The sequence below is a fragment of the Tenrec ecaudatus genome, chromosome 4 (assembly GCF_050624435.1).
Source record: "Tenrec ecaudatus isolate mTenEca1 chromosome 4, mTenEca1.hap1, whole genome shotgun sequence".
NCBI classification, from domain to species: Eukaryota; Metazoa; Chordata; class Mammalia; order Afrosoricida; family Tenrecidae; genus Tenrec; species Tenrec ecaudatus.
Window position 1 is genome coordinate 12007543 of NC_134533.1, and position 27906 is coordinate 12035448.

Genomic DNA, 27906 nt, shown 5'->3' on the forward strand with positions numbered 1-27906 from the left:
CCTCAACAAGGCGAGGGACACGGTGGCAAGGACTGCGAGGCTGGTGCGGGGCTGGGGAGTATTTTGTGGTTGCTCGGTGGGTCACTCTGAGTTGGAACCGATTCGACAGCACCTAGAGAGACCAGATCAGAACCACCGGGGCGGTGAGCTCATATGAGCGGGGAGGAAGCGCCCCGAGGAGGAGGGGTGAGAGAGGATGGCCCAAGGACTGGGATCGCCACCACTGAATCGTGCGCACGCCAATGGGTGAGCTGGTGTGTTTTGTGGCGCACATTCTCAACCACAAAAATACAATCTATTATGAAATGCAGAAGATGTCACGACCTCCACCCCAGAGCACCCCCAGTGCTCTGCCATCAAGACGGGAAGCACCTTTACCTGCCCTATTGGGGGGAAACACTGAGAGACCCGTGCTCCTCCGCCTGGTTATCGGAGTCGCTGGGGAAGTTACGAGGGATTCAGATCGTGGCCCAGAACTGCTGAACAAGTGCTACCTGGGTATCCAGGTGCTCCTGACACAAGAGCAGCAGCATCTTGGTCCCCAGACCACCCGGCGCTCAAGACACAGGCAGCAGGGACAGGGCCCAGGACATTATGGCAAGCCCTCGCCCCGTCTTCACCATATCCACAGCAGGCTTAAAGGAATATACTTTATTAACCTAGCTTTTCAACACCAGAGGCTAAAAGTCAGCAGAATTTTAACAACCTATTTACAGAGTGAGTGCTGCCTTCAGGCTGGGCTGGCCGGAGGCTGGTTCTAGTCAGCCTCTCACCAAGCCCAGCCTGCAAATAACCTTCCACCCGCAGCAGGGACTCCTGGGCCACAAAGGACAATCCGTACACCCGAGCAGTCCCTTGGAGCTGGGACCGTGGGTGGATGGGCACGAGAGCAGGAGAGAACAGGACAGACACACAGACAATGGCTGAGGGTGCCAGAGAGGGCCCTGGGGGTCTGCCTCAATAGTTCTTCAGGTTGCGAGTCAGGCTGCCAGGGACCCTGCAGGTGCTCTGCAGGGGCGGCGAGTTCCACACGGCGGAGCTGGTGCGTTTGTGGTAGCGGGGCTTGCTCTTCTTGAAGATGTCCTCCAAGTCCAGTGGGAGAATGGTCCCAAAGATCTCAGCGAGGTTCGGGGGATGGTAGTAATGACGGATAATGGCCTGGCTGAGCTGGGTGCCTGCAGGGGGCGTGGAGGGAAGGGATGAGGGTGGGGGGTGGAGTGTCACACCCTCATCAGCCTCTCTCTGAGGCTCCTGCCACTCCCACGCCCCCAATCCAGTCACCCACCCACTCAATGAACCCTGATGGGCGACTATTTCACAGGGCCAGGATGACCGAAGCTGAGCACAGGCCCCCTGTTCATGTGCGACAGGCCCCAGGCCCCACAACCCCCTGGGAAGGAGGGCCCTGTTCTCCCCAGCTGGGTTAAAGCTCTAGGAGGTGACAAGGACCCTGGGTGTCTGGAGGGACATGCCCCTGGCGCTGGCGCGGTCCCAGGCACCTTCCTCAGTGTGTGAAGCCCACCAACAGATGGCCTGGCTTTCCAAGGACTCCCCCAGTTTCTGACAGGGACTGGGCGCAGTCTGGCTGCTGCTCTAACTCGTGTCTGAGTGGAAAGTGTGTGCTGTCCATCTCTGGCAGGTTCCGGCTTTCTCGGTTTACTGGCAACTTGTTTCACCCTCAGGACAGCGGTTCAAGTGCAAGGGGACTGTCCCTCAGCTGACACGGGAGGGGAGCTGCATTATGGTCAACCCTGATCATCAGTTTCAGAGCCATAACCAGCCTGCTCCCTGAACACCTGCCTGAGGACTCCAGTCAGCGGTTAGGGAGGCGCACATGAAGGGGCGGGCACAAAAGCAGGCTGGCTCTGGTGAGCGCTTTCTGCCCTCCACCCCAGCCATGACCCTCCTGGCCCGGCCCCCAGCTCAGCAAACTCTGCAGAGCAGAGGCGTGCGCTGAGCCTGCTCCCCGCCCAGCAGGCCTGGCTCCCAGGTCAGGTCGCCCCTCCATCCCCCACCTCTGAGCATTTCCCGCCTGCCCCAGCTGGCTGGAACCCTAGCACATCTGCCCTCATGGGTCCATACCTCACCATCCTGCTGGGCAGAATGGAGGAGGGGGCTCTGGTCCAAGCTGGCTCACCCAGGGAGATGCCTGCCCCAGGGCCAACCCTGACTTAGGTATCTTTTGACAACAAGGAGGTCCAGCGATGTAGGTCTGGTCCTCAGGTGAGCCGCTGGCTCCAGGGGGACCCCCTTCTCTGGGTGCACGCCCAAAGCCCGGTGGAGCCTGGGCGTCTGGCCAATGCTGGAAGTCTCTCTCCTGTCACTCGGGCACCTCCCAGCCCCTGCAGTGCCCAGAGCCCATGAAGGAACAGGTGGGTGCCCATCTCCCAGGGAACACCGGGCGGCTGCTTACCACTGGCCCAGGCGGGGATGGGCTTCCGGGGGTGGGCCTCATCGTCAGTTGAGTCATCGCTGTTCAGATCCATCCCGTAGTTATCCGGGTTGATCTTGGGCGGGGCCCTGGGCCCTTGTGGAGTCATTTGGTACGAGGTGCATAGTGGAGACTGGAAGAGGTCGAAGTGGCCCATCACCTCCCCACCTCTGCTTCCTGCGCCCCAGGGGCACAGAGCCAGAAGCAGGTGACCCGGCTTCCAGCACCCCCACCTCTCACCCCAATGCAACAGGCAAGAAGAGCCTGCCTTTCAGCAAGAACACAGCAAGCCACCACGCTCCTTTCTCACGCTCAATCCGCGGCACGACACCTTCCAGCCCCGCGGCCGCGTCCACCTGCTCCTTCCCAGCTACTCCAGGACATTCTTACCACCACCCACTTTGCATGGGTTGCTGCCTAGCTTCCAGAACTCCCGACCCAGCTGCAGTGAAAACCCTCCCCAGTCTTGCATTTTGCACGTCTCGCAACAGCAAACTAAGCGGGCTCTCACTACGCTCCATCCTGCGGCTGCGGGAGGGGGGTTGTTCACTGCGGCCAAACTAGTGATTTTGACACCAAAAGCCCCAAACCAACCCCACAGCCCTCACTCAGGTCGATTCCAACTCAGAGGACCCTACAAGGCCAAGGCGGAGTGGACCTGCCCCCAGGGAACTCTTCAGGCTGGGATGGCCACGCCTTTCTCCCTCGGTGCCTCGGGGCCAGTTCAAGCCGCTGGCTGGCTGACTGGCTGTGCAGTTAGTTGCCGGGCACTTAAGGCTGTGCCCCGGGGCTCCTCCAAGGACTGCATCAGGTCGCTAAGTCGGAAGGCGTACAGGTACTGAGATGGGTGGCTTACGTCACACCAAGAAACCAAACTCACTGCCACCGACTCGAGGCTGACTCCTAGCAACCCCGACAGGGTCGAATAGCCCCTGAGTTTCTGACGGTTTCAAACTGTGGACCTTTCGGTTGGCAGTCCGATGGGGAGCCACTAGGCCACCGGGGCTCCTCGTGCCGACATCCGCTAAGTGAAAAAAGCCACACCCACCACAACCGCCCAGTCCAACTCACAGCGACCCTACGGAGGGCTGCCACAACCACAAATCTTTTCTGGACCAGAAAGGCTCACCTTTTGCCGGCAGAGCAACTGGTGGGCTTGGACTGCTCACCTTGCGGTCGGCAGCCCAAGGTGGAACCCACAGGCCCACCCGAGCTGCACAAGTGGGAGGCGAGGGGATGGGTGGGCAGACCAAGCTGTCAGATGCTCCACATACACTGGGGTCATTTTAAACTACACGTGTGTGCCACGCAGGGTGTGTGTGTGTGTGTGTGTGTGTAACAGATATATGAGGGGACGCCAAAAGTTCCGTGGAAAAGTTGGAATTGAAAGATTATGGGGCTTTTTGATGAACGTTTTAAAGCCCTTTAGATAGAAACATCTGGACAGATATAAAGCAAGTCAATCCGAGTTTCTCTCCAAGGGTAGGCGCCCTGGTGGCACAGCGGTTACACTTGGGGCTGCGGTCCACAAAGTCAGCAGTTTGAAACCACCAGCTGCTTTACAGGAGGAAGATGGGGCTTTCGGTCCCTTAAAGAGCTGCAGTCTTGGAAGCCCACAGGGGCAGTTCTACCCAGTCCTACAGGGTCACTGTGAGTGAGCAGGGGCTCGCTGGCCACGAGTCTGCTTTTGGTTTTTCTCTAAGGATATCTTACACACACACACACACACACACACACACACACACACACAACTTTGTACTCAAAGTTTTCACCACACAAAACCCTACTTGTAGAACAACAAAGCACATGTGTCAAAAGTATTCAAACCAAGCGGGCTCCTGACGCCCTTTCTCCTTCCGGCAGGGCCAGCCTCACCTGCACGTCCACGGTGGCGTTGAGAGCTTTGCTGGCCGCCTCCTTGGCCTTCCTCTCCTGCTCCTCTTGCAGCCGCTGCTGCTCTTCCTGGGCGGTCACCAAGTGGGGTGTTAGAAGCCCCCTCCCCACCCCCTGGGCATGCCCCCAGCCAGCCTGACCCTACCCCAGGCCACTCGGTGGGCCTGCCACCCTCAGAGGGGCCCCCCCCCTGACCTTGTGCTTCTTCTCCTCCTGCTCCTTCTGCAGCCGCATGGCCTTCTCCCTCTCCTGAGCCTCCCTGCAGGGCGCGAAGGCCAGTCAGCAGGGTCACCCACTGCCCCGCATCCCCTGCAGCCACCACACCAGGTTCAGGAGGCGCCACCATCTTGTGTTTAGAGCACGCATACAAACGCACGCACGCGCTCTCTCTCTCGGCCTACAGCTGCTTAAACTACACACACACACTCACACAGGGGCTTAGGATGAAGGTGGACACTACATGTATGCACACACACCTCAGCCTGCAGCCACTCCAGCTCCACAACACACACACACACACACACACACACAGGTGCATACACTCAGGAGGAGCACCGGAGTCCCAGCAAACGGTGGCCTGACCTCTCAGCCTGCACAGACACAGACGGACACACACGGACACACACACACACACACACACAGTGACAAGCGCAGGGGTCCCAGCGGGCGGTTGGCAGCTGACCTCTCGGCCTGCAGCCGCTCCAGCTCCCTCTTGCGCTCCAGCTCCTGGCGCCTCTGCTGCTCGGCCAGCTGCCGCTCCTGCTCGCGCTGCTCCGCCAGCCTCCGGGCCTCGGCCGCCCTCCGCAGCCGCTCCTGCTCCTCCTCCTTCCTCCTCAGCAGCTGCTCTTGGTGGCGCCGCTCTTCTTCCTCCTGAGAGTCCCCGGGGGCAAGGTGGCAAGGTCAGGCCTTGGGGAGGCAGGGGGGAAGTCCAGCATAGAGGATACCGTGCCCAGATGCGGGGGCCCCTCACAGACGGCTGCCACAGCCAGCCTGGGACGGCATCCTGCGACTCCTCTTTCATCAGGCCGGGGGGCAGCGGGCAAGCACTCAACTCGGTGGCCTTCTCCCCACTGACAGAGCAGGGCAAACAGCCCCTCGGGCGCCTGGGGAGGGGCTACGTCCATGCATGGCACACACGTGCTGCCCTCTGTGCCTGGGGCACTCCATCAGTGGGGCTCCTGGGTTTGAACCCACCAGCCGCTCTGAGGGAGGGAGGAAGAGGAGGTTTCCCTGTGCTGCAGGGGCTCTGTGAGCGCGTGGCCACATGACTGTGAGGGTGAGCGGAAGGAGCCCTGTGACACTTGGCGGCGGGCTGCGGCACCCAGGGTCAGAGAGGGGGCTGCCTGGGGACATGGAAGAAACTGCCCTGATCAGAACACTGTACCCCGAGCCCTTTCTGTGCCTGCGCTGTAACCTGTGCCTCCTTCCCTAACAAGCCCCTGAACCAGGATCGCCGTCAGCTGTCAAGCCCACGGAGAAAGGGGATGGAGACAGTGAACAGAGGGACGGAGGGCTGTCAGAAGGGTAAAGGGGGGCAGGACGATGGCACCTTTGCCCCTCCCCACCCCACCCTCCGACACACACACACAGGCACTGGCCTCCGGCTGACAGTAGTGGGTAGCCAGCGGCCAGATGCCTCCACATTCGTGGGCCGCAGAAACACAGAGATGGCCAGTCACCTGCCCAAGGCCACCGAGCCAATGAAGGGCAGAGCTGAGAGTGGAACCCAGAGAACTGGGTTCCAGGGAGCTTGCACTGGACCCTCACACTGCCACCTCAACAGAAAGCATGAGAGAGGTCACTGTGGCCCTCCCCACCCCATAGCACTCGCTGCACCTCCTTCGGGGTTTGAAGCCATCTACCAGGGTCAGCCCATCCAAGGGGAGGGCCTGGCGGCCGGCATCCCGTGCTCACCTGCTGCAGCCAGCGGAGCCGGCGGGCCTCCTCCTCCTGCTTCCTACGCGCCTCCACCTCCTCCATCTTCTTGGCCGCCGCCTTTTTCTTGGCCTTCTCCTCGGCCAGCCTCTCCTCCTTGGCCTGCGGAGCCCAGCGCAGGTGCCTGATGAGCAGGCGGGCCCAGCGGGCCCCGAACCCGCCCCGCAGACCACGCTCCCCCCAGAGTCCAGGGGAGAAGGTCCCAGAAGTCAGTCCTGCCCAGAAGCATCAGAGCACCAGCTCCCACGGGGGCTGCAGGGAGAGGTGGGCCAAGACCGTGCACCCAGGTCCTGGGCCGGGCAGACATAGGGGCTCCCACCAGACTCTCCGGGGCCCCCAGGAGCGAACCTTCTCATTCTTCTCGTCAAAGTGAGCCAACTTCTGCTCAATCTGCTTCTTCTTCTCCTCCTTCATCTGCTCCACCCGCTCCCGGGCCTGCAGCACCTTGCGGAGGCGCTCCTCGCGCTTCCTGCGGGCACAGGGCCGGGGCATCACAGGGTGCCCGATGCCCGATCACAGGGGCGGAGCCAGGGGCGGGGCCTGTCACTTACAGCTTCACCTCCTCCAGCCGCCTCCGCTTGTCCTCCTCCACCTTCTGCCTGCGGAGCTGCTCGGCCTCCTCCTTCCGCCGCAGGTTCTCCAGGCGCTGCCGCTCCTTCTCCTGGGGGTGGGCCGGGAGCATGAGCGTGCACAGCCGGGGATGGGGGGGGCGGGGGACGCAGAAGCAGCGGCGGCAGCCCCTCCAACACATGCCCCACCACTCCCCGCCGCCGCCCCCAACCAAGACCTGGGCCTTCAGCTCTTCCCTCCTCCCAAGGGCCTGAGCCGGGAGCACTGCTGACCGAGTCTCGCCAAGACCCGGATGGGCAGCGGCCAGGCCAGGGCTCGGAGGACAGCCAGGAAGAAAGCAGCTCTGGAGAGAGCTTGAAGAATGAGCCTGGAGAGGCCGCTCTGAAAGGCTGGCCCCAAGTGGCGACTCACTATTACTGCACTGTATGTATGGCTTGCGAGCCTGCTCTTTTCTTTCACCTCCAGCCACTCTAACCACCAAGCCCACCCCCATCGGGTAGACTGACAAACAGCAGCCCTCGAAAGGGCTTCCAGGACTGAAAATCCCACAGGCGCAGACGGCACAGCTTCCTCCCCGGGACGGCAGCCAGCGCCTCACCCACAGCGCCACCAGGGCTCCTTACTTATCCACGGCCCCACGGAAAGCAAACGGGTAAAAGGGAACACAGGCAAGAACTTGGATAGGTGCAGGATTGCACCCCTTCCGTAATGCCGCCACCTGGCCAGCAGTTCCACACGGCACCGTTGGCAGAGCTCCAGCCAGGGGCACAGCACACTGGTGCTTGGGACCGCCCTTAGCAGCCCAGACTCAGGCCTGGGCAACATGCTGGGCCAGGCTGGGCCGCCCTGGCTAAGGGTGAGGGCTGCGCCTTACACCTGCAGGGCGAGGGGTGTGGCTGGAGACTGGAGCCCCAGCTGATGGCCCCTTCCGGCCTCTCCCACACTGCTCGGCTCACTGGGGCCTCTGGAGGGGTGCACCCCCACCTGGACACCTGGCCCGGGTAATCAAATCCCAAAGACAGAGAAGGGCTTCCGACGGCAATGCGGGCCACACACCCTTCCCCACCAGGGGCGGCTAGAAAGCTGGCCAGCAGGCAGGCAGCCTTGGGGCGGGGGCATCTCTAAAGCTGTGGCAGCAGGCAACTTGGGGAAGCAGCCTGAGATCTGAGAGGGGTCAGTGCAGGGCCCGGGGTGGGGTTCAGGCTCCAGGCATGGAAAGGGGGCCCCTGACGCAGACACCCCACGTTGGCTCTTTCCCTCTCTTCCTTTCTCCAGTGCCTCGCCCTCCAGCATTCTGGTGACAACAGTGGCAGCAGACCCCAGGGGAGGCCCTCTGATGGCTCCTCTACCTGGGTCCCCTTCACTCCTGCCATGGTTCCCCTGCCCCGGGCACCCAGGCTGTGAGAAAGAGCCATCTTTGAAGCAGGGGAGGAGGGAGAAATCCCAGGGCCACTGGGATTTGAGATCCCGGCCTGATGGCAAGACCGAGAAAGAGACAGCGAGACAGAACAGAGGGGCAGTCCCAGGGGGCTGAGCAGTGGGCTGGCTGCTGGCTCATGGAGACGGAGGCCTCCCCCCCAATGCTGGCACGGTGAACCCAGACTTACAGCCTCCTGAACAATTCAGAGAGGACCTTCCGTTTGTGAACGTCAGCAGCACTGGGTCACGAAGACTCCCCCAAACTGCAAGGGCAGGGGTCCCACACCAACAAACTAACACCTAGCTTGGCTGGACCCGCACCCAGGACAGACCCAACGTCACGGCAAAGACTTTGACATTGGAACCAACGCTGGGACTCCACAGGAAGGAGAGTTGGGACTTGTGGCCCGAACCTAACTAAAAGAAAGGGCACTCATTTTTAAGATGCTGACAGGAAAAGAGCCGGCACCCCAGAACTCTGAAACCGCCCTTCACAAACGCAAGAGGAATCGACCCTCCCAGGTGACGGAAAATTAGCACATTTCTTGCCAGCCGGCCTGCTCAGAGAAGACTGCTACAGGACGCCCTCCAGACAGAAGGGCAGCACATCAAGCGGAACCTTGAGACATGAGGGATGAAGTAACAGAAGTGATCGTTTTCTGGGTAAATAGGAGTCTCCTCCGGCGTTCCTTAAATGTTTGACAGTGCAAGCAAAAGCTGCTGACACAAATGGGAAGCTGTCTTCAGAGGCTGGACGTGTGACATAGGAGACGCTGCAGCAGGCCGCTGGGTAAAGGGCCCTCCGTGGGGGTGAGCTCACGCTCTATGCCCCGGCCCAGCTGGTACGGTCCTGATTCGAAATGAGCTGGGAAGAGTATGGAAGACCCAGAGCAGCACCACCAACTCTCAGGGCGGCAGGGTCTGAATCAAAGTAACTGAAAACCGTGCCAACAGCAGCCACCCACCCTCAAAAAAATAAATAAATCGCAAGGGAAGGAAACAAAAAAAAGCAAAAGAAAATGAAGTTCCCAGGTTACGCGAGCCAGACAGCCCCTTTCACTACATGTCAATGTGCCCTGCCCTCAATTGGAAACGTGTCTTGTTTCAAATGTTCTGGAGAAAACAAGGCTCGGAGACTGCTCGTTCCCTTTTTACAGGCTGCTCCTCTGCCAGCCCTCAGCAGTGGCTAGGCGGGCCCTGCCCCTCAGGACCCAAGAAGCCCCTTCAGCCTCCAGAGGCCCCCAAGGAGCAGTCCCTGTCCACCAGCTGCCGTGGGCACTCACAAAGCGAAGCCCCGTGAGAGGCGAGGCGGGCTGAGATAGATGCTGGGCACACAGCTGTCTGGCCCATCAGCTCTCTATGAAGCATCAATGCAGGTCCCAGGTTGTTGCTGAGGGAACTTGGGCCCGGAAGTCGAGTGGAGCTGAGGTTGCTACTGGGACGTTAGCTCTTCATCCTTCCTGGGCCTCTCTGGTCTCTAACCAGCCCCCCAAACGCCTGGCTCCCCAGAGCAGGAAGTGTGGCGTCCTGGCCCTCTTGCTCATCACGATGAGGGCCTGAGGCTGTCAGTCTGGCTGGGGCGCTTCTCACGGGAGGTGCAAGTGCAAGTTTTAGTCCCCACTGAAGGCCTGGGTGCCTGGCTGGAGCCTGTCGGTAGACCATGTGGGCCCATTGGAAGGCACGCCATCATACCTGAGCCACTTGCCAGGTCCAGGCCCCGCCCTGCCCGGAGTGCTGCTCGGCCCAGGGTGAAGGCAGAAGCCACAAAAGGTGCTCTTCAGGGTGTCTATGGCAGAGGTCCTCAACATTTTTAAACAGGGGCCAGTTCACTGTCCCTCAGACCGTGGGGGGATGGGGACTGGACTATAGATTAAAAATAAACTGAGCAATTCCTATTTACACTGCACATATCTTATTTTGAAGTAAAAAAACAAAATGGGACAAAAACACCTGGTGGCTGGATAAATGTCCTCGGCGAGCCACGTGTGGCCCGCGGGCCATAGCTTGAGGACCCCTGGTCTATGGGATCTAAAAGGACAGCGGACAGGCTGTGACCCTGGCGACTAGCCAAGGAGACCCTGGGGAGCCGGCCGTCCAGACTGCCAGGCCCCCGTTCCCCAGGGGCTCCTTGTTCCGGCTAGGAAGCTGACAGACTCAGCGCTGAGGATGCTGAGAAGAGAACAGAGAAAGGCCTGGCTCCCAGAAGCCCCTGTAGGAGCCACCCCCCCCCCCCCCACCACAGTTCAGACCGGGGCTCCTGGGCCCACTGCTCCACACCCCTTCAAAGTACAGCTCAGAAAACTCAACACCCCCTGCCATGGAGTCGAGGCCGGCTCACGGCGACCCTGTAGGGCAGAGTCGGACTGCCCCCGTGGGTTTCCCATGCTGGGTTTCGAGTGACTCACTCGCCGCCAGGGCTCCCAGGCTGGTGCTAACCTCAGTGGCTCTGGGTTCACACAGACCTGTCAGTTCTCTCCGCAGCCCACACAGTCTGAGGGCAAGCTGGGGGGCATGTCAAGCGGTGGCCCTGGTGCACAGCTGCAGGTCACACACACACCCCACCTGCTCAGGGAGGCTTGGGGACCTATCCCCTTGGGGTCAGGGCCAAGGTCAGAGAGGGCAGCCTCCCCCCCGGCCACAGCCCGGCTCCCACCTCCCGAAGGCGTGTCCACCCACCGTATTAGTGTCCCCACGGGTGCCTGCTTGCAGGGAGGGCTACAGCGGGGAGTGCTAGGTGGAGCTATGTTACAGGGGCATAAAATGGCTTTACTTACGACAAAGCTGCACTGTGGAAGGAGACAAGGAAAGCCAAGAGTTAATGCAGGGCTGGGCCACAGCCCATGGGGCAGTCATGCTCAGGCCAGGCCAGCGAGTCGGCTGGGGTCTGCTGGGCACCTGCGGTGGCACTGCACCGTCTTACCCAGCCCTCGGCTCTCAGAGCGAGTGCATCCACCCGGGTCCCAGCTAAGCCACACACCACCCAGAAGCAGGGGGCAGTAGGCAGTGGCAGGTCAGTGGCCCACCTTTCTGACCAGGGCTCTGGCCCTAGGCCACAACTGGGCCAGCCACACCCACAGGCTACGGCCCAGGGCCCGCAGGTCAGGACAACATCCCAGGTGTCCCAGGGCCACAGAGGGTCAGGCTAGCCCTTGACCATCGCCCAGCCACCCGGGGTCAGAGGAGCCTACAGGGGCCTCACCTTGGGGTCCACACGCAGGGGAGTGTTCCGCTTGATGAAGGACTTCATGACACTGCCGCGGGACGCAGAGGTAGGGGTCATGAGCATCTGGTTCTTCTGCACGGTGTGCAGGAAGGTCCGCAGGGGCCGCACCACCTGCAGGCGAACAGGGTCAGACCTCAGGGTGGGGTCAAGCCCAGGGGAGGGACCTGGCCAGGCCAAGATGAGGTCAGGGTTCACAGGGCGGGGCCAGGCACAGTGGTGGGGCGGGGCCAGCCCTGGGGGTGCTCAGGGAGGTCAGGCACAGGGGCTGGTGCAGGCCTGAGGGCAGTCAGGCCCAGACAGGGTCTGGTCAGGCCGTAGCAGGCTAGCTTGGTGGGGTGCCACTCACCTTGTTGGCTGGGCAAGGTGGGGAGGGGGTCTTTCTCCGGGGGGGCTGCAGCTCCTCATCCTCCCCCTGCTGCTCCTCGTCCAGCTCGTTAACTGCCTGTTTGTAGCTGCGCTTTCTCCTGTTCGGGTGCGGGGGTGTCACAGGTGGATCCACGGGGGTAGGGGGGAGTCCTGCAGCCCCCTCGGGGATCCCCACTCACAGCCCACCCACGGAAGGTCCCTCATCCCTGAACAAAGGGGCCCTGCCCACAGGGATCCAGGACTGGCCCCCTGCTGCCTAGTCAGCAGGGACATAGCCAGCTCAAAGTCACGGAGGCAGGACAGAGGGGCGGGATCCACTGGCAGATCACCCCACTCCCAGGCCAGCGTGTACCCCAAAGCATCGCCCACTGCTTCATTACTTCAGAGCTCCCACTAAGAAGGGGAGCAGGGGACCCTGACCATACCCGCCCCCACCAGCCTGGCCTCAGGTCCCACAGCCTGAGCTGCCTGAGTCTGTCACCCAGCCCCTTCACTGAGCACACCTGACACTCTGAGGCGGCTCCACGGGTCCATCCATCTGGTCGGCCCTGGCCTCTGTGAAGAGAGCGCTCTTAGAATGATGGCTGCAGGGACAATGACGGCAGGGGGACAGGGGGCCTGCAGAAGGGACATGGACAGACACACGGACACACACACACACATGCACGCACACTCCAAAGGCAGACACCCGAGCAGCCAGTGGCAAAAGCTGCAGCCTGAGCAATGACTGGTGCCGGTGCTGGCCCTACCTAACACCAGAGCTCTGTGTGGCCTTTCAGGGACAGCCCCCCAAAGGGGGCTGTGGGGCTGGCCAGCCCATCATCCCTGAAGCCCTCGTAACCATAGGACAGCCTCCAGGCCACCCCCAAAGTGGCAGCAGGCAGGACCCCAGGCCACCTCCTGCAGGGGCAGGCACCAAGGGACCCCTCCCAGCACACAGTTCAACCTGCTGCCCCTTGGCCTGTGGCTCACGGCCGGACCTGTGAGTGTCCCCTGCCCATGCCCTGCCCCTGCCCAGTGTATCCTGCCCTTGCCAAGCTGGAGTCACTCGTGTGGCACTCCAAAGGCAGCTCCAGCCTACAGGGAGATGAGACACATAGACTAAAAGGAGATGGGGCTGCCTGGGCACCATTTAGCTGCCTCAGCCAGCCAAGCTGTGGTCAGGAGAACGGCCATACAGTGGGCATCTGCCTACGGCAGGTGGGGACCGCTCACCACGGGGCCTTTCAGGGGACTCCTGGTCACTGGCAGCGGTGTTTTTAGTGGCGCTCCGGGTCAAGAGAGTCTTCTCTTTGATATTGGGGACCTATGGGTAAAACCAAGGCTCTAAGGGTCTCCACCTGGTACTCTCGAGCTGAGGGTGGGCCCAGAAGTCCCTCAATTCCCCCTCCCTGGCCTGCCTTCCTACCTCCGGCTCCTCAGCCTCCAGCGGCTCCGCCTCCGGGCTGGACTCCCTTCTCTCGGGGCTGAAAGGTGGGCAGGTGGCATTGTGGGACTGCCCAGTGAGCCCAGACCCCACCAAGGAAGCCCTCCCACCAGTCCCTGGGGAAGGGTGCAAAGAGGGGTCCACCTCCGAGGCCTGAACTGAGCCAAGACCCCCAGGAGCAAAGGCCAGCAGCTCTCTGGAGGCCGAGGAGTCCAGCTGCTGGGGGTCTGCCTGGGCGCCAAGCCCTCCCCAGCACAGGCGTCACTCACATGACTCTCGGGGGCACCTCCACATTCAGGAGTCTCTCCAGGTAACTGTGACCTGTGGGGAGACAAGGACCCTTTCAAAGATGCTGTCAGGGTGCGCCGCCAGAGCCCCCCAGCCACAGACCCTCTCCGCCTACAGCCCCCACTCTCCACTGCCCACTGCCCACAGCACTTGGCCCATCACCCCACACTCAGTGGAACTCGCCCTGACTCCTCGCCTGGGTTGCGAGTATCTTGAGACCAGAGGCCAGGAATTCCTGGGGTACAATTTCGGACCCCAAGAGTCCCCAGAACACTTTTGGGGACCCATGAGCCTGGACCTCTTTTCACCGTAATAGTAATTATCGTTGCCCTTGACAAGTGCGTTCAGACAGATCTATACAGATGGCACAAGGGCAATGGTAGGTGAACTGCCTTCTTGGGAATCAGGAGCCCTGGTGCCACGGTAGGGCAGGCGCTGGACTACCAACCAACAGGTCGGCGGTTCGAACCCATCACCCTCTGGGCTCAGATAAGGCACAGGCTGTTTCCCTGAAGCTGCCCAGCCTCGGACACGAAGTGGAGCAGCTCTGCTCTGCCCCTCACTGAGTCTGAATCGGCAGATGGCGGGAAGTTCGGTGTTTGGTACTCTTCATTGCGAAGAGTGAGGAGGACATCCTGAGGATGCTCAAGGATTGTAGCCCTCAGCGTGGATGACCACTCAATGTCAGCAAGACCCAAACCCTCACAACTGGACCAGCAGACAGCATCATGGTAACTGGAGACGAGACTGGCGTTGTCAAGGATTTCATCTTGCTTGGATCCACGGTCAATGCTCATGGAAGCATCAGTCAAGAGATCAAGCGGGGCACTGTCCTGGGTAAATCTGCTGCACAAGAGCCCTTTGGAGCACTGAAAAGCCAAGGAGTGACTTTGAGGACTAAGGTGCCCCTGACCCAAGCCATGGCATTTTCAGTCACTTCTTAGGCACGTGAAAGTCGGACTTAGAATCGGGAAGGCTGCCGAAGAAGCCGTGTGTTTGGGTTGACGTGCTGGTGAAGAACACTGACTACGGTGTTAGGAACTGCCAAAAGAACAAACAAGTCCGTCTCAGAAAAAGTCCAGCCAGAGGGCCCCTGAGGGCGGCCCTGAGGGGCAAAGGTGCTGAGACTGCCTCATATACTTTGGGTTGTCAGAAGAGATCAGTCCCTGGAGATGGGCATCATGCTTGGTAAGGGCCAGCGACAAAGAGGATAGCCCTCGACAAGATGGACAGACACAGTGGCTGTATTGATGGGCTCAGACATAAGAGCAACCATGAGGAGGGCGCAGGACCAGGCCGTGCGTGTCCTGCTCTTCTGTGCACAGGGTCGCTGCAGGGCACAACCAACGCAGTGCCACCAAACAACAGTATCAGATAAATGAACTGTGTTGGCATTTGGATGCTCTGCATGCCTCCATGAAACAATACGTCCCTAAATGACACCTGGCTACAAGACCCATCCAAAGGTCAGTGTCGATCAGCGTGGCATTGACCGTGATTGCAGACTGACTGCACCTGACAGTGAACCTGAAGGCCCATCCCTGTGGGCAAAGAGCTACCTTTCCAGCTACTAAGATGCTCTGTCCCCCTTTGTCAGCTGTGAGGGAAGCCCTGGTAGCGCAGGGGTTAAGCGCTGGGCTGCGATCTACAAGGTCAGCAGTTCAAAATCACCAGCCACTCTGGAGGAGAAAGAAGGGGTTTTCTCCCTGAAAGTGACAGTCTCCGAAAGTTTCCGGGCACGTCTGCCCTGTCCTACAGGGTGGCTTGGAGTCGGATGGACCGGGCTGCTAACCATAAGGTCAGCAATTCGAAGCAAACCAGAAGGCGAGAGATGAGACTCTGCTCCCGGCGAGTTGGCATCTCAGAAACCCACAGGGGCGGTCCTGCTCTGCCCTAAAGGGGTGCTCTGCATCGGCACCGACCTCGCAACCTCAAGTGGGCCAGGATCTGGTCACGGCCAGACTGTCTTCTGCTTTACCCGGGCAACGGAATGCAACCGTCAGCGCAGAATCCAGCTGTCTTCGTTTTAAGTCCTCGCTGAAGTTTTGTTCCGAAAAAGTTATTTTTCAATTACAAAAAATAAATAAAATGCTTTCTTAGCAAATAGTAGGCTTATTCCTTTTTTTGCTTTGTCTTAAACCTCTGTTTGAATTTTTAATACATGAGTGCAGACCGCACCAGTAACCGAGAACCCCGGTCAGTCATCGAGAGCTCTTTGTGGGTCCCATGATTTTTTGGGGGGGGGCAATGAATTTTTCATCTAACAGGAGCAGAGGTGGAAAGGCAAAGACCAGAGGGTCCTGACCAAAAGCACACATGCGTGCGTGCATGCGCGCGCACACACACACACACATTCTTGAGGCAGGAGAAGGTGGCTTTTGCGGGGGAAGTGAAAGGCGGCCACCAGACCACTGGGCTGGGCATTCTGAGTCTGGGGGCCATGGCCACAGGCACAGCTGAAGCAGAAGCCCCCGATGAGGCCTAGCCCACAGCCACTGCCGGCAAGTCGGTTCCGATGCCCAGTGACCCCACAGGGTGGAGCAGGCTGCTCCTTAGGGTTCTTGAGACTGTAAACGGTTAGGGAAGCAGGCAGTCTCACCTTCCTCCCAGGGGCAGCTGGTGGGTTTGAACTAAGGAAGAGAAGGGAAATGCACCAGGGGCTGGAGGAGCAGATGGGGACATTCACCATGAGCACTTCAGCTGTACCCTCTGGGACAAGGAGGGCAAGCATGGGGAGGGGGGAAGGGGGGTCAAAGGCCACCACTCAAGGGGCCTGTGGCTTGTAGATTTGGGGTCAAAGAGACTGATGCTCGGGGAACACAGAGCCCAGCAGCACCAGGACTGCCCAGGACTGTTAAGTGCCAGGTTGCGTGTGTCATTCGGGGCTCAGCGCCAGGCTGGTAGGCTGGGAGGTTGACCCCAAGGAGAAGCCTGGGGTGGAGACTCCAAGCCTCCCCGCCATCCAGTCAATGCTGACTCACAGCGACCCTACAGGACAGGGCTTAGAGCTGTGACCTGGCCGACTAGCCTCCCACTGCTCAGGCTGCCAGCCCCAGACCTGTCTCCTGGAGCCGACTCCGGCCTCAGGATACCTCCAGGACAAAGGTGGACCGTCTGGGACCTTCCATAAATCCAGACAGTGTGCCCACTGCACGTCTACACACATCCAGGGCTGCGTGCAGCACAGGCGGGGCGCGCCAGCGCCCAGGGACAACCTGCCAAGGTTATGTAGAATCCACAGCCTGCCTGCCGGGACAGGGGGAATCAGGAGAGACTCCAGTCGGAGGACCCCATGAAACCACCCTCAAGGTCACAAGTGGGAGGGCAGGCAGCTGTGGATTCTACGTAACCAGACACTACCATGAGCTTATGCCTTCGCCCAGCCTCTTCCTCGTGTCCCCCCTCCTCCCAGCAGTTGTCCACTTAGTGCCAAGGTCCTTCTGAGGGGCCCCAGCCATCTCTCGGTCTTGGCACAAGCCGTTCGCTCCACAGGGAAACCCCCACCACATTCTTGCACCTGGCAGAACTCCAGGCATCCTTCCAAACTCCCCAGAGGGTCCAGCCTGCGGTGCTCACTTGACACTGGACATCCCCATCTGCTCCTCCACAGCCCTTTGTGTCCCCTCTCTTCCTTAGTTCAAACCTACCAGCCGCCCCTGGAGGAAGGTGAGGCTGCCTGCTCCCCTAAACCTTTAGTCTCGAGAACCCTGACTCCTCAGGTGGCCCCGTGGCTTCCCCCACGGATCCCGACACTCCCTCCCACTGGGGTACAGCTCACATCACAGGCCTGTCCAGGACCGCTGTTCCACTAGCCAGAGAAGCCCTCCAGGGACCCTGGGGTGACGCTGCTATCACCAGACAAGGAACTGCAGCCCGCGGAGATTCTGCAGCCTGCCCAAGGTCACACAGTGAGCCAACCGCCAGGCTATGGGACAGTGTAATGTCAGAGTCAGGGAGTTGTGAGCCTCCGTAGGATGGGGGCAGGGGAGGAACGTGCCAGGTCTGAGTCCAAAGACCCAGGTTCAAGCCTCAACATGCCATGAGCCACATGGTCATGGTGGCTGGCCTCCCGGACCTACCCCTGCACTTGTGAAACCCAAGTACTGGATTGGGCTGGGCTGTCCAAAGAGATGCCACTAGCTACATGTGGCTAGTTAATGTCCAAGCTCAGCAGGATTCAAATTCTCACTGCCATCAAGTCCGTTCCGACTCCTAGGACCCGAGTGGACGGAACAGACCGGCCCCTGGAGGTTTCTGAGACTCTAACACTTACCTGGCCTTTCTCCCTTGGAGCAGCTGGTGGTTTTGAACTGCTGACCTTGTGGCTGGCAGCCCCATATGTAACCCCTATGTAACCACGACGTGCCAGGCCCAGCTCCTGAGTGACATTCGCCATCTCTGGCCTATGGGACATTGCCGGCCCTGCGGGACCCCTGGAGCCTTCAAGCCATGCAGGGTGGCAAGACCCACCCAGGCAGCATCCCCGGCCCCCCAGCCGGCCGTTTCAGAGCCCCAAGACTCACAGATGATGCGGGCAGAGGCGGCTGGCTCCTTGGCGGCCGCCTTTCTGCTGGACCTTCTGACGGCGTCTTCCTGCTTGGGCTTCAGCTGCTCCTCGGGGGCCGCGGCGATCAAGCTGCGACGGACGGAGCGCCGGCTCTCGCGGGCACCCGAGAGCGTGGAGAAGTTATCTGGCAGGACCGGGGCCAGCACTCGCTCCCGCCACTGGGAGTCCGGGGACCCGGAAGAGGAGGTCCGGGCGATCCTCAGCTTGGACACGGACCTCCCGGCCCCTTGGCCCTTGGGGCCCTGGGGGGTGGCCATCAGGGAGCTCACAGCCACGGCCTCTGCCTTCTTGGGTGTCGGGTCCTCTTCTGACGATGAGACCCCCGGTGAGGCTGGAGCCCGCGAGGACTTGAGCCGGGCCAGGTACTGTTCGGCACTGCGGCGCTCCTCGGTCCTTATCTCCACCGAGAGCATCAGCTGGCCATGGGCCAGGGTATGCTTGGGCTTCCTGGTCAGCATCATGGGGGACTCAGAGGCGGGCGAGGTCTTAGCTGAAGTCATGGTCGTGGTCACTGCGGCGGCCGCCGCCGCCGCAGCAGCAGCAGCCCTGGTCAGCCGGCCCACGACGGCGCCACTCTCGCCGGCCACCGCGGGCAGCTTCTCCTGGTCCTTGCTGCGCAGGCGCCGGGAGCTCCGCTGGCTGCTCCTCCGAGACTTCCGGCGGGACAGCCTGGGGGAGCGCAGAGCAGAGGCTAAGGCGGCAGCCGCCCCACAGAGGACCCCCAGAACTGTGTCCAGATGGGCGGGGCTTTTCGCTCTCTGAGACACAGTGGGTGGGTTCAGACGGCTGACCTTCCAGTTCGCAGCCAAGCGCCCAACCACTCAATCACGGGCTCCCAGCAGGGCTGGGGCACCCCCAGACAGAACCGTCCGCGCAGGGCTGGGGTACCCCCAAACAGAGCTGTCCACACAGGACTGGGGCACCCCCAAACAGAGCCGTCCACTCAGGGCTGGGGCACCCCCAAACAGCTGTCCACAAGGGGTGGGGCACCCCCAAACAGAGCCGTCTGCGCAAACGGAGTGCCTGCTGGCCATGGCTCTCAGTGTAGCGCAGGCTTTGCCACCTCCAACCACATGACCCCTAGGGGCTCTGGTCCGAGCCTGAGTCTCCCGACCTGTGAGCTGGGGCGAGTCCCACTGGGGCAATGAGGACAACTAAGAAAACTACCGGGCCTGAGCGCACGCTGTGACACACCCCCCTCGGCGGCTTCGCGGGTATTACTCCCCCCGCCCCCGAGGGAAACTGAGGCTGGGGAAGTGGGAAGGTAGCCCAGGCATATAGCTGCCTTTGAAGGACTGAGTCAGAGTTGACACTCAGACTGCCTGACCCCACCACACACATACACACATACACACACACACACACACACACACACACACACACACAGAGGCTACAGTCTGGCTGACTCTGGTCTGGGGTCTTTGTCACCTTCAATTCCCCCAGCCAGCCCCCCAGCAGGATCCACGTGATGCCCTCACAACCCCCCTCCAGCAGGGGCTGGCCCTAATTAACACCTGGGGACCCAAACTCCCCGAGGGGCAGGATGGCTCCACAGGCACCCACCCCGGGGCAGCAGAGACTGGACCCCTCTCACCTTTTCCGAATCGGGTCTCTGTTTTCATCCTGCACAGAGGGACGTCGCTTCTTCCGCCGGTTCTTCTGAGAAGGTGTTTTGGGCATCAGCTCCGGCTCCTTGCTGAATTCCCTGCGTGGCACAAGGAGGTGGCTGCTGACTGGGTGCTGCTGCCCCCTTGGCCACCTTTCTTGGCCCACCCCCACCCGGCACAAGGGCTTCTCCTGCTGACTCGCAGGGGGTTACGGCTCTGCCAGGCCTTCACCCCGAGAGGTGAAGCCAAGCCCAACCCAGAGCACCACTCAGAGCCACAGCCAGGTCACACTCTGTCCCTCTGTCTCCCAGGGGCGGTAGAGGGGCAGGGTGGCGCATCTGGGGTCCATCACAAGGGAAGAAGAGGTTCCCTGTCGCCCTCCCTTTTCAGCAAGGAAAGGACGCAGCGCCTGTGCTTCCTCCGATGGCCACCAGGGGCTCCCGCCAGCTTTGGCAAAACACCAAGCCAGGGGCTAGGCCTCTCCTCTCCCCCACACCCACCACCCACCAGGGCAGACACACCAGGCACTCCGCAGGGACAGGCTGTCTGTCTGTCAGGCCAAGACTACCATGTCCCTTCAAGGGCTGTCACAGCCAGGCAGCTGGACACACCCGGGCCAGACCCCTGTCCTCACCTGGTGAACATGCGCTCGGCCTCCTCTTCTATCTCCTCTAGCCACACCATGTCCTTGTTGTCCACATTGCAGACAAACTCCATCAGCTTCCGGTCACAGAGCTCCAGCAGGTGAATGGGCCCCGACGCTGAGGTCGCCATGGTGGCTCTGTTTGGGGACAGCGGGGCTAAGGGTCACAAGGACTCAAGGTCGGGCTGTAGACTTCTCCAGAAGAGCTGGCCGGTACTTGGAGCTGGCCTCCACCCTGTCCAAACCCACTCCCACAGCCCCCTGGATTCTAAATGCCCATGCACCCTCCCCATTGCACATGACGGCCCTTCCCACTCATTCTTTTCAAACCACACGCACTCACGCACAGTGACATGCTTGTCCCCATAAGGCCACTCTCCCCAGCCGCCTTCGGTACCCACAGTTCCCCTTACTCCAGCAGCCCATCTGCGACCTGGCGTGACAGTAGTGGTCTACAGAACTGGTGTCTCCACACAGAGAATACTGTTTAAGGGACCAGAGACCTAAACAAAGCTTCTCGGAACAGGGGTGACGGAACAGTGCCAACTGCCATCCTGCACGCGAGCCCACTCTCTCTCTACCTGCCCTACCAAGGGGGCTGATTCTCACAATCCTGCAGGGTCTCCGGACCACCAAACGCCTACAGGCCACCTGAGACCAGGCTGGTTGACAGCAAATAAATCTACCTTATTAAGAGATCGGTGAACAGAAAGAAATAAATACACAAACAAACAAGAACCCACTGCCACAGAGTCAATTCAGACTCATAGTGAACCTACGTGCGGTTTCTGAGACTGTATATCTTTACAAAACCAGACAGCGTCCTCTTTCGCCCACAGAGTGGCTGTTAGGTTTGAACTTCAGACCTTGCAGCACAGCAGCCCCCATGAACAAAAGGGGCTCTGCATTCCAAAGTGAGAAAGGAAATAAGAGGTCCAGAGACTGCTCTTCTCCAAGGACCTTCCCGCATCCTGTTCCTTAAACTGAAAAGCCCTAGAAACAAACTGCGCAGGCTGGGGGAGTAGATATACAGTATCCCACATTTGAGAGAGCTTGCCTACAAATACTGGGCAGGGAATGCAGAAAACCAACTCTCTTATTTTTTTCTTAAATCATTTTATTGGGGTCTCATACAACTCTTATCACAATCCATGCATACATCCATGGTGTCGAGCACATTTGTACATTTGTTGCCCTCGTCATTCTCAAAATATTTCCGCTCCACGTAAGCCCTTGGTATCAGCTCATTTTCCCCCTCCTTCCCCGCTCCCCCTCCCTCATGAACCCTTGATAATTTATAATTATTTTGTCACGTCTTACATTATCCGATGTCTCCCTTCACCCACTTTTCTGTTGTCTGTCCCCCAGGAAGGAGGTTATATGTAGATTCTTGTAATTGGTCCCCCTTTCTACCCCACCTTCCCTCCACCCTCTCGGTATCACCACTCTCACCACTTGTCCTGAAGGGATCATCTGTCCTGGATTCCCTGTGTTTCCGGTTCCTATCTGTACCAGTGTGCATCCTCTGTCCTAGCCAGATTTGTAAGGTAGAATTGGGATCATGATACTTGGGCGGGTGGGGAGGAGGAAGCATTTAGGAACTAGAGGACAGTTGTATGTTTCATCGTTGCCACACTGCACCCTGACTGGCTCGGCTCCTCCCCATGACTATTCTGTAAGGGGATGTCCCCTTACCTACAGACGGGCTTTGGGTCTCCACTCTGCACTCCCCCTCCTTTAAAATGATAAGATTTTTTTGTTCTTCGATGCCTGATGCCTGATCCATTCAACACCTTGTGGTCACACAGGCTGCTGTGCTTCTTCCATGTGGGCTTTGTTGCTTCTGAGCTAGATGGCTGCTTGTTTACCTGCAAGCCTTTAAGATCCCAGACACTATCTCTTTTGAGAGCCACATTTTGATGCACACATTTGTCTTCAGCGATCATGTCAGGGAGGTGAGCATCACAGAATGCCAGGTTAATAGAACAAGGTGCTCTTGCATTGAGGAAGTTCTTGAGTGGAGGTCCAGTGTCCATCTGCTGCCTTAATACTAAACCTATAAATATATGCACATAGATCTATTTCCCCATCATCCTATATAAACATATTTACATATGTACATACCTGTATTTAGACCTCTATAAATATCCTTTGTCTCCTAGTTCTTTCCTCTATTTCCTTTTACTTTCCTCTTGTCCCACTATCATGCTCAGCCTTCATTTGGGTTTCAGTAATTCCTCTAGGTTACAATGCCCTTGATGAATCCCTACCAGGCCTCTCACACCCTCCTTGCCACTAATTTTGGATCACGTGTTGTTCCCTTGACGCTGGGTTGATCCACACCACCTTCTTTCCCCCACCTCCCCCTCTCCCATGTCCCCCAGAACCATCGGTCCTGTTGTTTTCTCCCCAACTTTCTCTTAATATCTTAAGAAGCTAGTGGGGAGGGGAACAAATTACAAAATTGTAGGTGAATGGATATATTGAATGGTGTAAGACAGGGGTGTCAAACTGGAACCCTCAGGCCGCATGAGGCCCCTGAGGTAATTTTTTGTGGCCCACGATGCTCTGAAATAAAATGAAAATAGGAAAAATCGTTATGAAGAAAATAGCACTTAGGGGAGATCGAGGCAATATCGTGCACACAATTCCCTCATTACATTTTATTTCAGAGCTTCATGGGCGACACAAAATTACCTTGGGGGCCGAATGTGGCCCTCGGGCCGCTAGTTTGATACCCCTGGTGTAAGTCATGGGCAATAATAAATTTTAACAATAAGGGCTACTGGGGGGTAGGGTGGAGGAGGGAGAGGATAAAGGGAAGCTGACACCAAAGAGTTCAAGAATGAAAATGTTTTTAAACTGACAGGTGGCAACAACTGTATACGTATGCTTGATCTTATTGATTGACAAATTGCTACAACATCTGTTAGAGCTCCCAATAACCCGCCACACCAAGGCAAAACACTAAGGGGGTGCAAAAGAACAGCAATGGAATGGAGCTGCGAGGTCCCCAGGGAATGCCAAAGGTGGACTTTGGGGCCAGGGCATGGTGCCCCAACAGAATGGGCTGGAAAACACTCCTAAAGGCCAACAAACAATCCTTGAACTAACTACAAGCTTTTCTTTCTTGTTGTGTTTTGTTTTGCTTTTTGTCATTGGTTTGTGGTTGTTTTGTTGTATATTGTTGCTTGGTATTGCTCTGTCTTGTTTTTGTGCATGTTATTATCTCCGCAGGTCTGTCTAAATAAGATAGGCTGGATGAACAATCTGGAGGAGAAAACAACAGAACTGACAATTCCGGGGGAACATGGGAGAGGGGGAGGGTCAGGGAAAGGAAGTGGTGTTAACAAACCCAGGGACAAGGGAACAACAATTGATCCAAATTGGTGGTGAGGAGGGGTTGGGAGGCCTGGTAGAGCATGATCAAGGGTAATGTAATCAAGAGGAATTGCAGAAACCCTGGTGGGAACTGAGTATGATAGTGGGACAGGAGGAAAGTCAAGGGAAATAGAGGAATGAGCTGGGAGGCAAAGGGCATTTAAAGAGGTCTAGATAAAGATATCTACATATGCAAGTATGTTTATGTATGAGGATGGGGAAATAGATCTATGTGCATATATTTATAGGTTTAGTATTAAAGTAGCAGAGGGACATTGGGCCTCCACTCAAATACTCCCTCAATGCAAGAATACTTTCTTCTATTAAAGTGGCATTCTATGATGCTCACCTACCCAACACAACCACTGAAGACAAAGCGAGTGAATAAGCAAATGTGGTGAAGAAAGCTGATGGTGCCCAGCTATCAAAAGATATAGTGTCTGGGGTCTTAAAGGCTTGAAGGTGAACAAGCAGCCATCTAGCTCAGAAGCAACAAAGCCCACATGGAAGAAGCACACCAGCCTGTGCAATCACTAGGTGTCGAAGGGATGAGATATCAGGCATCAGAACAAAAAAATCTTACCGTAGTGAATGAGGGAGTGAGTGCGGAGTGGGAACCCAAAGCCCATTTGTCAGCCACTGGAGATCCCCTTGCAGAGGGGTCTCAGGGAGGAGACAAGTCAGTCAGGGTGTGATGTAGCAATGATGAAAATTACAACTTTCTTCTAGTTCCTAAATGTTTCCACCACCACCATCACCTCCCACTATCATGATCTAAATTCTCCCTTGTAAGTCTGGCTAGACAAGAGAATGTACACTGGTACAGACAAGAACTGAAAACACAGGGAATCCAGGGTAGATGATCTCTTCAAGACCAGTGGCGAGTGGTGATACTGGGAGGGTAAAGGGAGGGTGGGTTGGAAAGGAGGAACTGATTGCAAGGATCTACATGTGACCTCCTCCCTGGGGGACGGACAATAGAAAAGTGGGTGAAGGGAGACGTTGAACAGGGCAAAATATGACAAAATATAATTTATAAATTATCAAGGGTTCATGAAGGAGGGGGGAGCGGGGAGGGATAGGAAAAATGAGGACCTGATGGCAGGGGCTTAAGTGGAGAGCAAATGTTTTGAGAATGATGAGGGTAATGAAATGTACAAATGTGCTTTATACAATTGATGTATGTATGGATCGTGATAAGAGTTGTATGAGCCCCTAATAAAACAATTTTTTTAAAAGTTAGAGTTGGGGAAAAAATAGCTCCCAATAAAATGATATTTTTAAAAAGGATTATCTCATAAAATGGAATAAAAAAGAAGCTAGTGGGTTAGGTATCCTAAAAAAAAAACACCGCCATTGAGTTGATTCCAAATCATAGTGACCTTATAGACAGGGCTCCTATGCTCCTGTGGGTTTCGGAGATGGAACTGTTTATGGGAGTAGAAAGCCTCATCTTTCTCCTTAGGAGCGGTTGGTGCTGTTATAAAAGCATCACACAGCAGCCCCAGGCCAGGAGGGGCTTCTAGTCAGAGCTGAGGTTCAACGGATGTCCCAGGTGGGTGAATGAAAAACAATTAACCTAGTGAGTGGTCAGTCCCAAGTCACCATCATAGCAGCACATCTCTGGTCATGGAGGTGGCCCACCACCTCCAGCTACACCCTCAAAGCTGGGAAGAACCATACATGTGTAGCTCAGCCTCCCTGCCTAAGATAGAAGGTCTTGGAAGGAAGGTCAGGGTCACTGACTGCTTAGGCCTTGACAGAGCCTAAAGTCAGCTGTGGCTGCAGCCCCTAGGACTTCCTCTGGGCCGATTCCTCTCGCTCACTCTGCTGTGGGCACCTGCCCTGGGTCTGGAACATTCTATTTCCCACACTGTCCAACTCATTCCTATCGCTTACACGTTGGTGACCCAGGTTCACCTGCCAGGATCTTTGAATTTCAGTTCTCTACAAGGTCTCTATAGGGTCACTGTGAACCAGTTCTCTAGTTTCTATAGCAGCGGTTCTCAACCTGTGGGCCGTGACCCCTTTCACAGGGGTCATCCGATTCATAACAGTAGCAAAATTAGTTATGAAGTAGCAACAAAAATAATTTTGTGGCTGGGGGGGTCATGACAACATGAGGAACTGTATTAAGGGGTCACGGCATTAGGAAGGTTGAGAACCACTGCTCTATAGGGTCACTAGGGGCCAGTACTCTGCATGGTCTCTATAGGGTTGCTATGAGTCAGTTCTATGGGTTCTCTATGAGTCAGTTCTCTGTGTGGTCGCTATGAGTCAGAATTGACTTGATGGCCGTGAGTTTTGTGTTTCTCAGATGTGGCATCGTTGATCTGCTGGCTTACTGCCTATCTCCACCCACTAGTCATTTCCCACCCCCACCCCAGAGTTCAGCCCTTGAAAGATCAGAGCTTCGCACAAAGAAAGACTTGGTGAGCTCAGTAACTCTGCACCTAGAAGTACACCTTGCACAGGTACACCACCACCCACACAACCAGACACGCAGGTACACTCCATCAAGCCGATGCCCCTCACAGAGACCTTTTAGGATGGGGTAGAACTGCCCCCCCACCCCCGGGGATTTCCAAGGCTCTTAACTCCTGATGGGAGGAGAAAGCCCCGTGTTACTCCCATGGAGTGGCTGGTGGTTTTGAACCGCAGGGCTTGTAGCTAGCAGCCCAACATATAACCACTATGCCACCAGGGCTCCTGCAGGTACACTACATGAGTTCATTCCGAGCAGGTCAGGGCACGCCATCCCCTCCAAAGCCCAGCTTCCAGGATAGTGCGGCAGGAACCGGCAGGGTCACGTGGGCAGGATCACAGCGCACCTTCTGCTGGGCAGCCAAGCACAGTGATGGGCACAGCTCTCTCTGCCGCCATGCCTTCGGACCCCACCCCAGCCCCTGGGCATGCCAGAGCACAGCAAAGCACAGTACGTCAGACATCAGACCAAGGTCAGCAGAGAGAACTGTTTAAGGGAGCGCAAATAACAAAGATCCACAGAGCTGCTACAGAAAGTAAGCTTGTGGGAGGAGCTTTGCTTGGTTTCACGTTTGGGGTTTCCTGCACCAGGGGAAGTTTAACAGATCTTGCCATCCCCTTTGAAAGAGGGTCACCCTAAGTTACAACAGTGCTGACTTTGACAAAGGTGCTGCCCTTAATTTCTTTCCGCCATACACCAGATCCGAGACCCCAGCGCCCATCTGTGCTTCCTGAGCGCACAGCCTACAGGAAGCTGGGAAGCGAACCCTCCTCTACACCTCGGGTGCATGGTGCAGGATAAACGGCACCTGTTTCGGGGATCCTACTCCATGCCTGGTTTATTCTTGTATCGCAACCTCCCGGCCACCCGTGCACAGAGGAGGAAACTGAGACAATGGGAAGATAAACCAAAGTCACCCCGCCAGTTGGGGGTGTTGGCTGGATTTGAACTGTGCTCTGTGCCACCCGCCCCCCCCCCCCCGAGATTTCCGCCTTTCAAAGTCGGTTTCTGCTTTCGGGGCACTGTCCCAGCCCAAAGGGGCTGGATGGAATGGAATCGCTGACAGCAATAGAAAACTGACAAGGGACAGCACCTACCCCCGCCCCCCCCCATTTTTGGTCCGTTTAAATAGCTGCTCAGCTCCACGGGGGCCGGGTAAGGGGGGCTAGCTATACAGAGACTACAGATACCAAGGAGCCATCAAATTACTTGGTCGGTTTCGAGCTTCAGCGTCCAAGCCAACAAAAACTCACCGAGGACCTTCCAGTAAAAAATCGGGGTGCCAGGCACGGCGTTGGGGGGGGAGCGGGTATTCTCTCGGAACCTGGGGTTTCGGGGGAAAGAAAAGGTCACCTCGACACTTGGAAGGGGTGACCCTACGTTCTCGGGGTCGCCAGCGGCTGGGGGAGGGGGTTGAGAGGAAGGGTCACGCCCCCGGTCCGGAGTCGGCGGGAGGAGTCACAAATCGCCCAGCACCCCCGTACCCCGCGGCCGGCCGCGCGCGCACTCACCTGAGTGTCCCGTGTCTCCTACGTGCGACTGCGATCCGAGTCCGGCGGACTCCCCACCCAGCCCGCGGCCGCCCAGACCCGCACGGCGCCGGGCCTTCCCACTCGCAGCTCCGCAGAAGCAATGGGTCGTGCAGCGCGGGCGAAAGCTACGATTTTCAAAA

General features: G+C 57.8%; 1 protein-coding gene across 3 annotated transcripts; it reads right to left on the reverse strand.

Annotated features, from left to right (window-relative positions):
• Positions 1-636: 636 nt before the first annotated feature.
• On the reverse strand, positions 637-27903 carry INCENP (inner centromere protein). Of its 3 annotated transcripts, XM_075545622.1 has the most exons (20): positions 27746-27902; positions 27488-27558; positions 20360-20506; positions 19713-19823; positions 18075-18787; positions 13533-13584; positions 13246-13303; positions 13053-13143; positions 12341-12392; positions 11818-11935; positions 11448-11582; positions 11023-11034; positions 6811-6920; positions 6608-6728; positions 6239-6361; positions 5007-5194; positions 4520-4583; positions 4307-4393; positions 2414-2564; positions 637-1175 (listed from the first exon to the last, which is right to left on the reverse strand). In XM_075545622.1, the coding sequence occupies exons 3-20, from the start codon at positions 20497-20499 to the stop codon at positions 958-960; spliced, it is 2544 nt and encodes an 847-aa protein (XP_075401737.1). In that variant the 5' UTR covers positions 20500-20506; positions 27488-27558; positions 27746-27902; the 3' UTR covers positions 637-957. The 3 variants fall into 3 exon arrangements, with proteins under 3 accessions (XP_075401737.1, XP_075401736.1, XP_075401738.1); XM_075545621.1 differs by lacking the exon at positions 27488-27558 and having other exon boundaries at positions 27746-27903; XM_075545623.1 differs by lacking the exons at positions 11023-11034; positions 27488-27558 and having other exon boundaries at positions 27746-27903.
• Between the last annotated feature and the right edge of the window lie 3 nt (positions 27904-27906).

Bases quoted from the DNA above. Each gene is read 5' to 3' on its own strand.
- INCENP (XM_075545621.1), bottom strand. From the start codon at position 20,499: ATGGCGACCTCAGCGTCGGGGCCCATTCACCTGCTGGAGCTCTGTGAC. The intron at 13,144-13,245 runs GTAGGAAGGCAG...TTTTACCCATAG, and splicing joins TGGAGGCTGAGGAGCCGGAG to GTCCCCAATATCAAAGAGAA. The intron at 4,584-5,006 runs GTCAGCTGCCAA...CGCGCCCTGCAG, and splicing joins GAGCGGCTGCAGGCCGAGAG to GGAGGCTCAGGAGAGGGAGA.